General features: G+C 42.3%; 1 protein-coding gene across 1 annotated transcript in view; it reads left to right on the forward strand.

Annotated features, from left to right (window-relative positions):
• IL13RA1 (interleukin 13 receptor subunit alpha 1) overlaps positions 1 to 17,229 on the forward strand; it is a 54,060-nt gene extending 36,831 nt beyond the window's left edge. Inside the window, 2 exon segments of the mRNA NM_214341.1 lie at positions 1,969 to 2,053; positions 17,137 to 17,229. Of these exon segments, the coding sequence (NP_999506.1) occupies positions 1,969 to 2,053; positions 17,137 to 17,229 (178 nt within the window).
• Positions 17,230 to 18,204: the final 975 nt, after the last annotated feature.

Consider the following 18,204-nt stretch of genomic DNA (forward strand, 5'->3'; position numbering starts at 1 on the left):
CATTTTGAAGGTGGAATGGATAGCACTTGCTGATGGCTGCTTGCCTTTGGAGCTGCGAGGGAAATTGAGCCTCATATCACTTCCTAGCCTTTCTCCCTTTAGATTTTTGGCTTCAGCAACTGAGTGAATGCCGTACCCGTTTTCTGAGATAGAGAAGATTGGGAGAACTGGCTTTAAGGGAGTTCCCTTCATGGCTCAGTGGTTAATGAACCTGATTAGGATCTATGAGGATCTGGGTTTGATCCCTGGCCTCGCTCAGTGGGTTAGGATTCGGCGTTGCCGTGAGCTGTGGTGTAGGTAGAAGACGTGGCTCGGATCCCAAGTTGCTGTGGCTGTGGTGTAGGCCGGCGGCTACAGCTCCGATTCAACCCCTAGCCTGGGAAGTTCCATATGCTGAGGATATGGCCCTAAAATAGCAAAAACAAAACAAAACAAAACAAAAAAACTGGCTTTAGGGGAAAGCTGAGGATTTGAGGGGTTTTTTTGTTTGTTTGTCTTTTAGGGCCTCATGGGCAGCATATGGAGGTTCCCAGGCTAGGGGTCTAATCGGAGCTGTAGCCACCAGCCTACACCACAGCCACAGCAACGCGGGATCTGAGCATCTGAGCTGCGTTTGCGACCTACACCACAGCTCACAGCAATGCCGGATCCTTAACCCACTGAGCAAGGCCAGGGATGGAACCCGAGTCCTCATGGATACTAGTCAGATTTGTTAACCATTGAAGCACCACAGGAACTCCAGGATTTGAGTTTTGAACATGATAAGTTTGAGATGCCTATGAAATATCCAAGCAGAGATGTGAAATAGGTACTTGTATACAGGAACCTGGAGTTGAAGGGAGAGGTTTGGACTGGAGAATTTGGTGAGTTCTCGGCATGTAAATGGATTTAAAGCCCTAAGGTTGAAGAGAGCACTCATAAAGTGAGGGAGATAAGAAGGACAAAAGACTAAACCCTGGGGCCCACCAGTGTTTAGAGACCTAAGAGGGGATGCAGAACCAGAGAGGGTATAACACACACAGACACACACGCAGTCATAACTGCACGAGGGGATAGATGTGTTAATCAGCTTGATTGTGGTAATCGCTTCACAATGTATACGTATATGAACACATCAGGTTGTGCACCTCAAATTTTTTTTTGTTTGTCAAGTATATCTCAATAAAGCTGGAAAAATTAGGTTAAATGATGGGTATATGTAATCTGTGACTGATGGCCCCTTTGCCTCACCCACACTCGATACTCTTAGGACATTGGTTTCTCAGTTTGTTTTAGAAATTTCTTCGCTAAAGATGACTTGCGTCCCATGTCTTTTGTCTAAGCCTTCTTTTTTAACACGACCGTATTTAAGTGGGACATTTCTATGGACTGGAAGATATGATCAAAAATACTTCTGTGGAGTTCCCGTCGTGGCGCAGTGGTTAACAAATCCGACTAGGAACCATGAGGTCGCGGGTTCGGTCCCTGCCCTTGCTCAGTGGGTTAACGATCCGGCGTTGCCGTGAGCTGTGGTGTAGGTTGCAGACGCGGCTCGGATCCCGCGTTGCTGTGGCTCTGGCGTAGGCTGGTGGCTACAGCTCCGATTCAACCCCTAGCCTGGGAACCTCCATATGCCGCGGGAGCGGCCCAAGAGATAGCAACAACAACAATAACAAAAGACAAAAAAAAAAAAAAAAAAAAAAAAACTTCTGTTCAGGAGTTCCCATGGTGGCTCAGCACGTTAGGAATCCAGATAGCATCCCTGAGGATGTGGGTTCAATCCCTGGCCTTGCTCAGTGGGTTAAGGATCCGGCGTGGCCGTGAGCTGTGGTGTAGGTCACAGACGCGGCCCGGATCTCGTATTGCTGTGGCCGCGGCATAGGCTGGCAACTGCAGCTCTGGTTTGACCCCTGGCCTGAGAACTTGCAGATGCTGCAGATGCAGCCCTAAAAAGGCAAAAGAAAAAAACCAACTTCTGTTTTCTTAAAGGCTCAAGATCATTATATTCCCTCCAATTCCTGATCCTGGCAAAATTTTTAAAGAAATGTTTGGAGACCAGAATGATGATACCCTGGTAAGTACTGACTCCATGAGGTTTGAAATTGATTTTTTTTTTGTCGGGGGGGGGGGGTGGAGCCTATGGGGTTTTTAAATTTTGGGGGAAAATATGCATAATATAAAATTTACCACTTTAACCAGTTTTAATTACACAGTTCAATGGCATTAAGTGCATTTACAGTGTTGTGCAACCATCCTCACTATTTCCTGAAGTTTTTCATCATCCCAAATAGAAACCATACCCATTAAACAATAATTCTCCATTCCCCTTAACCCCTGATAACCTCTATTCTGCTTTCTGTTTCTGTGAATTTGCCTAGTGTAGCAAGCTCCTATAAATGAAATCCTATAATATTTGGCTTCTTTCACTTAGCATCATGTTTTCAAGGTTCACCCCATGTTGTATGTAGCACATGTCAGAATTTCACTTCAAAACTGGTTATTTTAAACTACATTTTATCAAACAGATTAAAGAGCTCTTTCACAATCTTGTATCTCAGGCCAAGCATACCATTTAAGTAGTCCCCAGAATACTATGCCGGTTTCATATCACTGGGCTTCAGTGTCCTTCTGGGGACAGGGAACATATTTGATCCAAACATGCAGGGGAAGGAGCTTCCTTTATGAAACTAAACCAATAGGCAGGTCTTCTAACTCTTGGGTGATCCTTAAAACTTGATTTGGGGAAAGAGAAAGATAATATAAATAATTGAAATCGATTGTGTTCAGGCTCTTGCCTGGAAAGCTGGCCTCTAGTTCTAGCTGGAACTAGAGCAAACCCACCCCAACTGTTAGAAGTAGCTGGCTGCAGACTCTCATGCTAGAATTTGTGGCTGGAAAAACTAAGACCTTATGGAAACAAAAGAGTTTGAGGTTTCTCTGATAAACACATTCACCCAAATAAAATAATACAGACACTAAATGAAATAAATATCAATATTATTGTATATATCTTAAATGAGTAATTTCAGGCATAGGGCAGTTAATTCGGGAAAGCAGTACAGCATGGTAGACAATAGCCTGTGCTCCGGAGTCAGAGTGTCTGGATTCAAATCTCTGCTGTGTCATTTACCATCTCTTTGACCTTGGATAACTTCCTTAACCTCCCTGTGCCTCAGTTTTCTCAATTGTAAAGTGGGGGTAAGGGTAGCACCTGCCTCATAGTGTTGTTAGGTGGATGAAACTAATTTAATACATAAAAACTGCTTCGTGCGCCGGGTGCTTAGTAAGTGCTGGTGATTGCTATTACTATTGATAAACCTTTCCATTTATCTTTCATGCCCAAACAATTCTTGTAATAACGTGTGGTTGACAATAGCAGTGATGATTTATGGCTAAGGGAGGAAGGCAGGGGGGCTCCCATGCTGTCAGAGGAGGAATCATCTGGATCATTTTTTCACCAAGTCATGGTCATGGCCAGGGTAACTCTGCCAGATAGGGCACCACTAGGCAGGGAGGTCCAAAAGTCAGGTGCCTGGTGAAAGGCTTGTCTACTGTGACTGAGATGACTATGGCAACCAGTGATTCTTCAACTTTAGTTGAGTCACAGTCTTGTAAGAACATAGAATCCTGAGCCCTACCTCTAGAAGTTCAGATCACTGGGTCTGGGATAAGTCCCAGGAATCTGCATATTTATTTGCTTTTTTTAGGGCCACGCCTGTGGCATACGGAAGTTCCCAGGCTAGGGGTCGAATCCGAGCTATAGCTGCCCGCTCACACCATAGCCACAGCAACGCCAGATATAAGCCGCATCTGCAGCCTACATCACAGCCACAGCGATGCCAGATAGAAGCCGCATCTGCAGCCTACACCACAGCTCACAGCAACGCCAGATTCTTTACCTACTGAGGGAGGCCAGGGATCGAACCCACGTCCTCATGGATGCTAGTCAGATGCGTTACCAGTGAGCCACAATGGGAACTCCAGTCTGCGTATTTACAAGGAGCCCAAAGATGATTCCTGTCCTGGCAAGATCATTCATGGCTCACACTTTGAAAATCCCTCTTATATTTTCCTTAGGATTACCCTCATGTCTTTCTTCCTTTTTGTCAGCTATGTGATAGATGCTGGACGTTGACAGTTGTGCAGGTGTTTCTAAAACACCTCTGACCGGTTATTGGAAGTCTACTCTGTGTACACAGCGTATTAAATGCTCCATCTTCATAACCATCCTGTGGTGTAGGTACTGTTACTACCATTTTGCCAATGAGGAAATGGAGCCTCGGTGAGGTTAAATAACTTTACAGCTAGTAAGTAATGAGGTGGCCTCTGACCCAGGACTGTCTGATTATAGAGCTCCCTCTCTCTCTTTCCATTATGCTGCATTGCCTTTTGTAAGACGGAGTGTTTGTCCTCGAGAACCTCATCACCTCCTTAGAGTCCTGTATGATAGAAGTCGCGGGTTGGGATAGAGCAGTTCCAAGAACTAGATCTGAAGTCACACACTGTGGCTGGCCTTACGTGAGAAGGCAGTGGGAATTTCATTCTCACAACAACCTGGAGGGAGTGCATCAGCGAGGGAGGCACTGGCATGCTAACAGCCTGGGAGCCGCGTCCTGAATTTGCCCCACAGGTGTTGTCATTTGGGGATCTTAAGCAAGGCGTGTACTTGACCAGTTCACCTCAGGCGAAACTTGCCATTCCTGATTCCCGCTATGGTTTCACACGTTGTCCTCACATGCCAGAGCCCTGAAGGACATGTGAGTCTGCTACCCTTCTTAGCAGAGTGAAGACAAAGCACCATGACGCACATGCCCAGGATCTGTGAAAACAGGTTTGTGCTCCCTGATATACACAAGACATACAGCCAACGCATTGGTGAGATATAAATTTCCAGCTTAATACATTGCTTTTTTTTTTGCTTTTTAGGGCCACACCCGTGGCATATGGAGGTTCCTAGGCTGGGAGTCCAATCAGAGCTACAGCTGCAGGCCTACAGCACAGCCACAGCAACGCCAGATATAAGCCGCATCTGCAGCCTACATCACAGCCACAGCGATGCCAGATAGAAGCCGCATCTGCAGCCTACACCACAGCTCACAGCAACGCCAGATTCTTTACCTACTGAGGGAGGCCAGGGATCGAACCCACGTCCTCATGGATGCTAGTCAGATGCGTTACCAGTGAGCCACAATGGGAACTCCAGTCTGCGTATTTACAAGGAGCCCAAAGATGATTCCTGTCCTGGCAAGATCATTCATGGCTCACACTTTGAAAATCCCTCTTATATTTTCCTTAGGATTACCCTCATGTCTTTCTTCCTTTTTGTCAGCTATGTGATAGATGCTGGACGTTGACAGTTGTGCAGGTGTTTCTAAAACACCTCTGACCGGTTATTGGAAGTCTACTCTGTGTACACAGCGTATTAAATGCTCCATCTTCATAACCATCCTGTGGTGTAGGTACTGTTACTACCATTTTGCCAATGAGGAAATGGAGCCTCGGTGAGGTTAAATAACTTTACAGCTAGTAAGTAATGAGGTGGCCTCTGACCCAGGACTGTCTGATTATAGAGCTCCCTCTCTCTCTTTCCATTATGCTGCATTGCCTTTTGTAAGACGGAGTGTTTGTCCTCGAGAACCTCATCACCTCCTTAGAGTCCTGTATGATAGAAGTCGCGGGTTGGGATAGAGCAGTTCCAAGAACTAGATCTGAAGTCACACACTGTGGCTGGCCTTACGTGAGAAGGCAGTGGGAATTTCATTCTCACAACAACCTGGAGGGAGTGCATCAGCGAGGGAGGCACTGGCATGCTAACAGCCTGGGAGCCGCGTCCTGAATTTGCCCCACAGGTGTTGTCATTTGGGGATCTTAAGCAAGGCGTGTACTTGACCAGTTCACCTCAGGCGAAACTTGCCATTCCTGATTCCCGCTATGGTTTCACACGTTGTCCTCACATGCCAGAGCCCTGAAGGACATGTGAGTCTGCTACCCTTCTTAGCAGAGTGAAGACAAAGCACCATGACGCACATGCCCAGGATCTGTGAAAACAGGTTTGTGCTCCCTGATATACACAAGACATACAGCCAACGCATTGGTGAGATATAAATTTCCAGCTTAATACATTGCTTTTTTTTTTGCTTTTTAGGGCCACACCCGTGGCATATGGAGGTTCCTAGGCTGGGAGTCCAATCAGAGCTACAGCTGCAGGCCTACAGCACAGCCACAGCAACGCGGGATCCAAGCCACGTCTGCGACCTACACCGCAACTCACGGCAATGCCAGATCCTGAACCCACTGAGCGAGGTGGGCGGGTCAAACCCGCAACCTCACGGTTCCTAGCTGCATTCATTTCTGCTGTGCCACGACGGGAACTCCTGGCTTAATAAGTGTCTAAAAGGTGATAATATCTAGTGTCAACAAGTGGGTAGGAAACTAGCACTTTTCATGCACTGCTGGTGGGCTTGTAAAATGGTATGTAGTCTTTCTGGAGGGCAGCTTGCTAAAATGTAACAAGCATATTTGGTCTTATAATTACTTCTTTAGGAATCTATTTTATGGAAATAATCCAGCAATGGCACAAGGATGGTCAGTGCAGCATTTGTTTGTACCATGAAAAATTAGAAACCAAGGAAATATCAATCATCAAGTTTTTTTTTAAAGGTAGATTTTCACAGCATTTCATGTCCTAGCGAAGGACTTTAAAGTGTAAAAAACCTATCGTATCTGTCTGGTGCATTATAATCCCGATTTTTGTAAAAATGCATCAGTATATACATAGACCAGTGAGTGGAAGGAAATGGGTCAGAATGATCATCTCTGGGCAGAAAGATTGTGGATAATTGATATTATTCTCTCTCTACCTTTCTGAAATTTCCAAATTGCCTATAATGAGCATGTATTACTTTTATAATGAAAAGAATCCCTGTACAAGTCATTAAGGGAAAGGAGAATATTGTGGTCATCCAGGTCTGTGAGATAATAGGGATTTGAACTCAGGCGGTAGCGGGGGAGATTGATGCAAGAGACATTATTGAAGGAAACTCATTATGACTTGGTGACTCTGTGTGGGTGATGAAAGGTGGCGCGAGTAAAAAATAATTTCAAGGTTTCCAGCCTGGGTGATAGAGTGAGTGATGGTAACATTGACAGCAAAATCAGATCAATTATCTTTCTCAGAGATGGGAAAATTGCTTTTTTTCAATTTGCCATCTAGAGGATAATATGTTGTCCCAATGAGTCAGATAATTCTATAATTTAGTGAGGCGGATGTACTGATGAGATGGACCACTAAAAGCATAAGATGTTTTTGTTTGTGGTGCTTGCGGACCATTAAATAAAGTCACTGTTTAAAACTAAAAGTATAATAAAAAATGCCAGACAGGGGAAGGGGTAATGGAACGTATTTCCATGTTTGCTTTTTAAACAGATGAGTAATCTGCTTTCTCTACATCTGCATGGCAACAGTTCTCACCAACTGAATGCATATGCAGCAGGAAAACTATCCTTTTATTTCTAGAATCGTCACATTATGGAATGAATAATGATGGAATGAACATGGCCCTAGAGGTTGTCTAATGAGATGTATGTTTATATGTTTGGTTCTCTTTAATTATAACTTTTCAAAATTCTAGATTCTAGTCCAATCCCTCACTTTAAAGATGGGGACTTTGGGGGCCACGGAGATATTTCTCAAGAACTATCCCATAGAGAGATAATTACAGAACCTGAACTAGAAGCCACTGTAGCCCAAAGTCACCAACTTCAAATCCCAAGAAATAATCCATGCCCTTTCTGAACACTTTCTTCTTCCATGCTGCACCATCAATAGTGGTTCTTAAAAACACTTATTTAGGTGTGGCCACCAATAAATTAAATCTTTTGTAGTTTTCCTTAAGGTTTCCAGTGTTTTGACAGTGTTTTGTTCATCACTGTAGTAACATTTTGGCCAACAGCATTTTTTTTCTGTTGCTTTGCTGTTTGCCTTTTCTTTGTGACTAATTGGGCTGCTGGCCATATTTGGGCGGGGGGGGGGGGCTTTGCAGAGGGAATTGCTTCTCTTTTGCATCTGTATTTCTTTTTCATCCTTGTAAAATTTTATCTATTCTTCACCCACTTCTTGGAAACTAATTATATTTTCAGTACTGTGCCAGTTTTGCATTCCTGATTGGAAAGCAGCTTTTTAACTTGGAGTGGACTTCCAAATACTGCTGACTTATTTTTTTTTTTTACTTCAGTATGTACCTTTAAAAACTAAGATTGCATTCCTACATAGCCAAAATAACATAACCTCACTTTAAAAATTATTAATTCCTTAATATCATCTAATACTCAGTTTTTATTCAAGTTTTTCCAGCTGTCCCAATTGTCAGGAGACAGGTCATATCCAGTTGCCCCACCATTGGTGAGGCTAAGCTTGACCACTGTAGTTAAGGTGATAATAGCAGGTCCCCTGTTGCTGTCTGTGTGTTTCCTCTGCTTGCCACCTAAACCTGTGTGGTGTTATGTTAGCGTCCTGTCAGCACTTATTGGCCAATTGGTATCCTTCTTTGAACTGATAATTTCATGAAGGGTTGTGAAATGATGGTGATTTTTCTCATCTGTCATTTAATCTACATTTATAAGCTGACACTTTTCTATAAAGCACTGCTTTCAGTCATCAGCTAGGCTGCTTGATTTTTCTAAAATTCAGTTTCTGGAGTTCCTGACGTGGTTCAGCAGAAACGAATCCGACTAGGAACCATGAGGTTTCGAGTTCGATCCCGGGCCTTGCTCAGTGGGTTAAGGATTCAGCATTGCTGTGAGCTGTGGTGTAAGCTGTGGTATAGGTCGCAGTGTGAGCTGTGGTGTAGGTCACAGCCTCGGCTCGGATCTGGCGTGGCTGTGGCTGTGGTGTAGGCCGGCAGCTACAGCCAATTCGACCCCTAGCCTGGGAACCTCCGTATGCCGCAGGTGCGGCCCTTAAAAAAAAATAAAAAAGAAAATTCAGTTTCTGCTAGAAAAGTAGGGTACATGTTTAATTCTTTCCCTTTAATTATCCATTTTTAAAATGAGGGTACCACCTCAAATGGTACCAAATTAGTCCCCTCCATACCACATTCAACTAGTTCTTTTTTTGTTTTTGTCTTTTTGTCTTCTTAGGGCCGCACCCACGGCATATGGAGGTTCCCAGGCTAGGGGTCTAATCGGAGCTGTAGCCGTTGGCCTACACCACAGCCACAGCAACACGGGATCCGAGCCACATCTGCGACCTACCCCACAGCTTACGGCAACGCCGGATCCTTAACCCACTGAGCGAGGCCAGGGACTGAACCCATAACCTCATGGTTCCTAGTCGGATTCATTTCCGCTGCACCACGACAGGAACTCCTCAACTAGTTCTTTTTCTTTTTTAACCTGAAGTGATTTTAAGGCATAAGGATCTACAATTCACATGGTACAATTTTCTGTTGTGAATGTTGCTCTGAAGAAGATGGGGACATATAATCAGTTGACTTGTATATACAAGGCCAGTGCTGAACATGGTGCTTTAGGTGCAGGAAGCCCACCTCACCTCTGTGGACAACTCACTGTGGGAAATCACCAAATCTTGAAAGTGCTCTTAAATTGAGACTTGATGTTCCATATTCTATGAATTTTGTTTCTCTCTCTCTCTCTCTCTCTCTCTCTCTCTATATATATATATATATATATATATATGCACACCCATTTTTCTAGCATGACTAACAACTAAAAGCAAGTTGCGATCACCCCCCAAACACCAATTTTTTTTCATCTATGATGTTTTTCATCTTTGGCCATTATTCTATTGTTGATTATCTTGTTTAAAAAAAAATGTCAGTGCAAGAATTGAATTACGCACCATAATTTTGTGGATTTATTTTTTTCTACAAGTAATTGTAAAATGAGCCTGACATATAATCACAAAATTGAATAATAGGTCAGAGCCTTTGCTTTTGTCCCTTTTACCTTACATGGACATATCCACAGATGCAATGCTCAGACAAAGGCCCTGATGCTGATGATGGGTGAAAATGAGAGTAATCAAAGTTTCAGGAATGAAAAAAAGGCAATTAAAAAATTAATGTATTCTTAGAAGCCATTTTTGCTGCAGTGTTCAGATTGCCTTTTTCCTGTCTAACACAGCGAAGAATGGGGACTAATGAGCAGAAACCGATGAAAAATGTTAATATTCGGGGTGCACTTTTAAAATTAAAATGAATTTTTCTTTTAAAAGAAATATGTGTTTATTGTAGAGAAATAAGAAATACAAATCACCCAAAGAAAAATAAAAATCACTCTTAATCCTGTCACCCAGATAGGACCACCTCTAAGGTTATGACAACAACATAGAGCAATGGCAATACAGTCGTCTCTCAGGATCGGTGGGGGACTGGTTCCAGGACCCTGTCAGATACCAAAATTCATGGATACGCAAGTCCCTTGTATAAAATAGTGGAGAATTTGCACATAACCGATGCACATCCTCTGGAGGGCTGGCCGTGCTTTTACTGGTGAATGGAATAATCATGACAACAACAATAATAACAGTTCATACTTACTGAGCTCTTGCTATGTATCAGACACTTTTCTAAGTACTTCCCTTATAAAGTTGTCCCCATCCTACAGCAAGTATTGTCTCCATTATATAGATGGAGAAAATGAAGAGCCAGAGGGACTGTGTACAACTTGTTCAAGGTTACGCTGCCACCTAGCAGAGCTAGGATCCAAACAAAACCAACAAGTGTTAGAGCTGGGATCTGAACCCAGGCATCCTGATCCTCCGGTCCACACTTTTAGCCCATCATATCATATAATTCATTTTAATAAAATGTTCATATTTATTTTATTTGAGTTTAACAGATGAGAAAGAAACAGATGGAGCTGAAGGGATTTCTGAACTTTTGACAGACTGTAAAATAATTGTTAATGATTATTGAAAAAAGCAATGTTTCTACATGTTTTTCCCATTCTCTCCCCATTTTTTCTTTCTGCTTTTTTTAGGGCCGCACCTGTGGCATATGGAGGTTTCCAGGCTAGGGGTCTAACAGAGCTGTAGCTGCCAGCCACAGCCACAGCCACAGCCACACCAGATCCGCCAGCCACAGCCACACCAGATCCTTAACCCACTGAGCGAGGCCAGGGATCAAACCTGCAACCTCATGGTTCCTAGTCAGATTCGTTTCTGCTGCACCACAGCAGGAACTCCCTTCTCCCCATTCTTAAAGTTGTCCATCCATTATCTGCATTTTCAAGCATAAGGCCATTATATACTGTATTGCCTCCCTTATAGCCCCCCCCTTTTTCTGCTTCTTATGGCCACGCCCGCAGCATATGGAAATTCCCAGGCTAAAGGCTGAATCGGAGCTGTAGCTGCCAGCCTGTGCCACAGCCACAGCAACATTGGATCTAAGCCATGTCTGCAACCTACATCACAGCTCACAGCAACGCCAGATCCTTAACCCACTGAGCGAGGCCAGGGATTGAACCCGCATCCTCATGGATACTAGTCAGGTTCATAACCTGATGAGCCACAAGAGGAACTCCCCCTTATAGTCCTCTTTAGTCTTATTTCTGTATGGGTATGTATTTGATGCTAACTCCCAATCTTTATGTTGACATCTCTCCAGTCATTTTGGTTTTTGGAAGCTCCAAAAGTTTTTTCAGTCCTGGTGACTCAGTGGGTTAAGGATCTGGCATTGTCACTGCAGCAGCGACCCAAGCGTCATGGGTTTGATCTATGGCCCAAGAACTTCCATATGCTGGGGGCATGGCCAAAATAAATAAATAAAAATAAGTTTTCTCAGGAAGGATTCATGGGACAAACATTTCCTGAAATATTTATGCATTGGTGGAGTTTCCTGCATTAATAATTGCAAGTCATTTTAGCTAGATATAAAATCCCTGACTTGCATGTTCTTGCCTTGGATATCTTAAATATGTCATCAGTTTTATTCTGGAATAAAATGTCAAAGTCTGCTGACAGTATTACATTCTTCCCAGATTAAAACACTTGGTCTTTTTTGCCTGGTTATCAGAAGATTTTTTTCCTTCAAAGTCTGATGATTTTACTAAAAAATGTCTCCGTGTTGGTAATTCTGCATTGATTTTTCCAATGCATATAGTGTGCCTTTTCAGTATGGAGTTTCAAATCTTTTTTTTTTTTTTTTTTTTTTTTTTTTTTTTTTTTTTTTTTTTAGTTTCGGTAAAAATGTGTTCACTTCCAGGCTTCATTTTTCTGTTCCCTTCTTTTCTTCCTTTCTTTTCTTTTGCCTTCTAGGGCCGCACCCACATCACATGGAGGTTCCCAGGCTAGGGGTCGAATCAGAGCTGTAGCTGCCGGCCTACATACACCACAGCCACAGCAACACGGGATCTGAGCCGCATCTGTGACCTACACCACAGCTCATGGCAACGCCGGATCCCTGACCCAGGAATCAAACACGCATCCTCATGGATACTGGTCAGACTCGTTTCCGCTACGCCACAACAGCAACTACTCTGTTCCCTTATTTCCTTTGCTTGTCTTCTATATTTGTCACATCCTCTTGAAAAAATTTCATCCACCTTCATTTCTTTTAAGTTAAAAAAAATTCCCCCTTTCATCTTCTGTTTCTCTTAAGGTACTATCTGTGTGTTTATTTGCCCCTGTGTTTCCTCTGGCTAGTCTTCATTTCTGAAAGGATTATTTTCTTTTACTTCTAATTCTTTCTTGAGTTTTGCCATGTCATTTCTGAGTTGTTCTTATTCTGCATTTTTAATATTCTTCCATATCATGCATATTTTCCCACATCATATAACTCTTTTCTTAATCTACTTTAGCTAGTTTTGAAATATTAGATTATAATTTTTGTATGCATTTTTTTGTGGCCAGCTTTTTGGCATGTTTTAATTCTGTAAGAATACTATTCTATTGCTTATTTTTACATGAAATTAGTTTCCCAGAAGTTTTAGAAGGAGTCTTGATTTAGGACTTTTTTTTTTCTAATTTCATGGCCATGGAGTTCCATCTTCTGTTATTTTTGACTTTTTTTCAGAATTGTAGTGAATTCCTTTCTGACCTCCTCTACTTTTATCTGGACTTTCTATTTTGTCTGTCTTGTCTCTGTTCCAGCCAGTGTGGAGTCTGCTTCCACCATTTTCTCTTCAGAGTGGGACTTTGCCCAGGAAGGGAGCTTTGGATGGTCTCGAGAGCTCATAGCGCCCAGGTGGCTCCCCGGCTATTCCGTGGACTCCTTGCTCTTGGTCACTCTTTGACGGTGCAAACCTCTGCCAGTCTGACTCATTGTTCATAAGTCAGCCTGCTGAGGTTTGAGTGAGTCATTTTAGAGTTCTCAGATCTACCAGATGCCCTGCTGATTTCCTCTCCATACTCTCCCATAGCTAATGCCGTTTTGCTCCTGAAGCCTCTCTGATTTGTCACCACCTACTCATATTTCAGGGCTCACGGGGGCCTCACTTTCATCTGGCTTTGTTGCAGATTGTTTCGTGGATTTTGGTTTTGCTTTCCTACTTAGGCTTCCTACTTGTGGTTTTTATTGTGGCATTTGGGGAGATTCAAAAACTCTGCTGCTGAGAATTCCTGTTGTGGCCCAGTGGTTAACGAATCTGACTAGCATCCATGAGGACATAGGTTCGATCCCTGGCCTCGCTTGGTGGGTTAAGGATCCGGCGTTGCCTGTGAGCTGTGGTGTAGGTCGCAGTCGTGGCTCGGATCCCGCATGGCTGTGGCTGTGGTGTAGGCCGGTGGCTGCAACTCCGATTAGACCCCTAGCCTGGGAACCTCCATATGCCACTCTGCTGCCAAGCACCACCTTCCTCATGGGATTTCTCTGTAAACCACAGATCTTGGGCCAACTCCTGCCCACCAGTTGTTTGTGTACAGGCCGTAAGCTGCAAATCGTGTTTATACTTGTAAGTAGTTAAAAACATCGGAGGAAGAAAATTATATTAAATTTAAATTTCAGTGTCCATAAAGATAGTTTGGTTGGAACACAGACATGCCTGTTCATTTATACATTGTCTGTGGCTGCTTTCATGCTGCAGCAGCAGAGTTGAGTTATTGGGACAGAGACCGCATGGTCTTAAAGCTGAAAATATTTCTTAGCTGGCCATTTACAGAAAAAGTTCCCCAACCCTGGTCCTCTAAGACCCTTTTTAATGGCTAAATAGTATCATACTTTGTAAATACATCACGATGTACTTAACCAAGTCCCTATTATCAGGCATTTAGATGAATTCTAAAATTTCATTATTTAGGCATCATTTCACAGCTAATATATTAGCATGTATATATTTCACTACTTTCTTGGGATATTGTTACAGGTAAGATTGCTAGATTAAAGGCGATTATGTGCATTTTAAACTCTTTGATTGCTATTGACAAATTGTCATCCAGAAAGGATATACAGGGTAAATGTCTATTAAGGATACTGGCTAAGTAAGTTATGGTACAATTATGCAATGAAATATTATACAGAGGTTAAAGAGAATGAGGTACACCTATTCTACTGATGTATAAAAATTATATGCTGACAAATTAAACATATATAGGGTATGATTCCTTCATATTAAGGAAATGGTGGCATTAGAATATGCACACACTTAAACTTGTCACAAGAAGCCTTGATTACAACTAGGTTATACTGACTTAAATAGCAACCAGTACTGTGTCTGAATGGTTGTTTGGCGATGGTTTTGCCCACATGAATGTATCTAATTTAAAAAAAAAAATTCTTCTCAATGCTATAGATGAGAAAAGGGCATCTTGTTTTAATTTTACATATCAAATATCATCTTTTTTCACATGTTTATTGGCTCGAATGAATTATTTTGCAAAATTCTTGTTCATTGTCCATTTTTCCCCACAATATTCATCTTTTCCCTGGTGGTTTGTAAAGCTCTCTTAATATATCAGTTATTAGTCCTTTGGCTTGTCATCAGCGTTTGCCTTTGTATAGTATTTAGGGTGATTAATGATGTACAGAAGTTTTTTTTTTCTTTTTATGCACTCAAATCTTCCTTTTTATATGTAGAAAACCCTTTCCTACTGCAGATTTATATAATTGTTGCCTAATATATTTTTCCAGGACTTAATTAGATTTTGTTTTTTATATATAGGTCTTTAATCCGTAGGGGGTTTATCCATGTAGGCTGTGAGATAGGGTTTAACTTTATTTATTCCCTGATCCTATACCCTGGCAATCACTAATCTGTTTTCTGTCCCTAAAGTTTTGCCTTTTCCAGAATGTCATGTGAATGGAATCATGCAATACATCAATTTTTGAGTCTGGCCTCTTTCACTTAGCATAACGTTTAAGATACACCCATATTGTTGCACGTATTACTAGCTCCTTGCTTTTTCTTGCTGATTAGAATTCCATGATATGGCTGTACCCCAGTTTATTTAAGCATTCACGCGATCAAGGACATTGCAGTTGTTTCCCGTTGGAGGTTTTCATGAATAAAGCTGCTATAAACATTCATGTAGATGTCTTCGTGTGGACATGTTTTCATTTCTCTTGGGTTTGTACCTGGGGTTGAGATTTCTGAGTCATGCCGGTAAATATATATTTGATTTGATAAGAAACTGTCAGACTCTTTTCCATAGCAGCTGTACTATCTTACATTTCTACCAACAATATACGAGAGATCTGGTTATTCTGCATCCTTATCCGCACTTGAATGGTCAGTGTTTTTTTATTTTAGCCATTCTACTAAGAGTATTCGTATTAAATAATTATTTAGAATAATTTGGGTATTTTAAGCAGTGCTTCCCAACTCAGCCCTCCAGGCACTCTCTACGAATGGATGCTCCTTACTTGCTGAGTCCATCTCAAAATGCACAGCCTGAGGCAGCTGAACGGTCACTGTTGCGCCTCTCTGATTTTCCCTACTTCTGTTGCCTTTTCCAGGCTTTTAGAACCAGGAAACAGCAGTGCAGAAAAGGAGCTGAGAAATAATCTAACGCAGGGTTGACAACCTTTTCTGTAAAGAGCCAGATAGTAAATATTTTTGGCCTTACAAGCTTTTTGGTCTGTTACAGCAACTCAGCTCTGCTGCTGTAGCATGAAAACAGCCATAGACAATTCACAAACAAATGGGCGTGGCTGTGTTCCAATAAAACTTTATTTACAAAGACAGGCAGCCTGCTGGATTTGGCCCTTGGACTATAGTTTGCTGTTCCATAGTTCAATCTAACCATTTTATTTTACAGATGAGGGGACTGAGCTCAGATTTTACCCTTCCCTTTGTTTGATTTGTAAGGAAGGAAGGCAAGGACGATGATATTGGCTTTCACCATAAGAGACACAGTTAAATTGAGTTCAAGATGAGCTTACATAATTCCCTGTTCTAGCAAATGATGTTACATGAAGCTGTCAATACAAGGTCTTTCAAAACTGCACGGATCAGAAGTTCCTGTTGTGGCTCAACGGTAGCAAACCCTACTCATATCCATGAGGATGTGGGTTCAATCCCTGGCCTCCCTCAGTGGGTTAAGGATCCAGTATTGCCAAGAGCTGTGGTGTAGGTCACAGATGTGGCTTGGATCCTGAGTTGCCGTGACTGTGGTGTAGGCCGGTGGCTACAGCTCTGATTCAACCCCTAGTCTGGGAACCGCCATATGCCACAGGTGTGACCCTAAAAAAGCAAAACAAAACAAAACAAAACAAAAACTGCACTGAGACTTTTGGAAGATTTTATATATTGCCGTTCACCTTGATGCTAGTAGCCTTTTTGAGCCTGTAATATCTCTGGCGCAATGGTCAAATTTGTGTGGCTGAAAAAAAATAAAGAAGCAATTGAAGTAAGAGAAGCAGGCCACCCTTTTGTTCTTCTTCAAAAGACTTTGTTTCCAATATTGGAGATGTTCCCATTTGTTTTTCTCTTGAGATAGCTGTTAAACATATAAAAATCCTCTGTTTTTTTCCCTTTTAATGTTAACTCCTGATTGTTTTGTTTCTTTAATTGTTCAAATAGATGAAGATTCTTAGGACAAAAAAAAAACAAAAAAAAACAAAAAAAAAACACCGAAAATAGGAAAGCATATACTTGGGCTTCCATGCACACAAACCTTAAAATAAACATTGACTGCAAGTACTCAGGGAAAGAACATCATTTAGCAAAGTTACAGCGTGTGTGTTTTTTCTTCCCTTCCAGCACTGGAAGAAGTACGACATCTATGAGAAGCAAACCAAAGAAGAAACTGACTCTGTAGTGCTGATAGAAAGCCTGAAGAGAGCCGCTCAGTGATGGGGATAATTTATTTTAACCTTCAATGTGACCTTGTGAAGATTCATTTCGTTCTCCATTTGGTATCCGGAAACTTGTTAAATGGCAACTGCAGCTACTGGACCATTTAAAAACAGGCAGCTCGTAAGAGCCACAGGTCTTTATGTTGAGTCGTGCCCCGAAAAACCAAAGATAATGGGCCCTTTGGAGAAAAGAGTGGAGTCCTTCTCGTTGAATTATAAAAGCAGACATCTTTTGCAAAGGCTTCAAACTAGGGGACAAAAGCAAAAAGCGATGATGGCAGCCAAGTTAGTCTTATCAAGAGGTGTGACAGCTTCCTGAGGGATCTCTGCCTGCTTTGTATTCTTTGTCTCAAATAATACCAACAAGTTTTATTTATAGGAGAACTCATGTTGGGTACAAATGCTAAAGTCAAAGTTGAGTCACGGACAACATCTAGCAAACAAAATTGATAAAATCTGTTATCCATTGCTTGGGAGCCCATTGAGTAATGGCTCTGGCTATTAAAACTCTTAATCGTCCAGAATCACCATCCCCTTCAGCAGCATTTTCCTCCGCTTTGAAAGGCCCAGGCATCTGTGTTGGCCGTGGTGATGATGACAGAAAAAGCAGAGGCAGCTTCTTTACCAAGACCTTTCAAAGCCATCGCAGGCTTTTAATGGCAGTACAGGCGGAACGACTTACTGGCTCTTAGAGTTTGAACCACAGTCCCTAATGATGTATTATTTTCTTTGCTTCACCTCTGCTACCCAAATCAAGCATTTACTCCTCGCCCAGATCATACTAGGCCCACAGGTGTGAGGCACAGACTCCCTCAAAGAATTGACAGTCTGGTTGGGGCTCCTCAGGTCTTTCTCCCCACCAGTCATTTCCCGGACCTTTCAGCTCCCCAGTCCCAGCCCTTCTGCATCTCCCCCGTTCCCTTCTCCATAGTCTTTCACCCTCAGTAGCAATTAGATCATAAATCTGCTCAGA

This window comes from Sus scrofa, chromosome X (assembly GCF_054392235.1).
Source record: "Sus scrofa isolate SSC_HxYL_T2T_F1_AM1 chromosome X, Sscrofa_HxYL_maternal_Yorkshire_Landrace_v2.0, whole genome shotgun sequence".
In the NCBI taxonomy this organism is placed as follows: Eukaryota; Metazoa; Chordata; class Mammalia; order Artiodactyla; family Suidae; genus Sus; species Sus scrofa.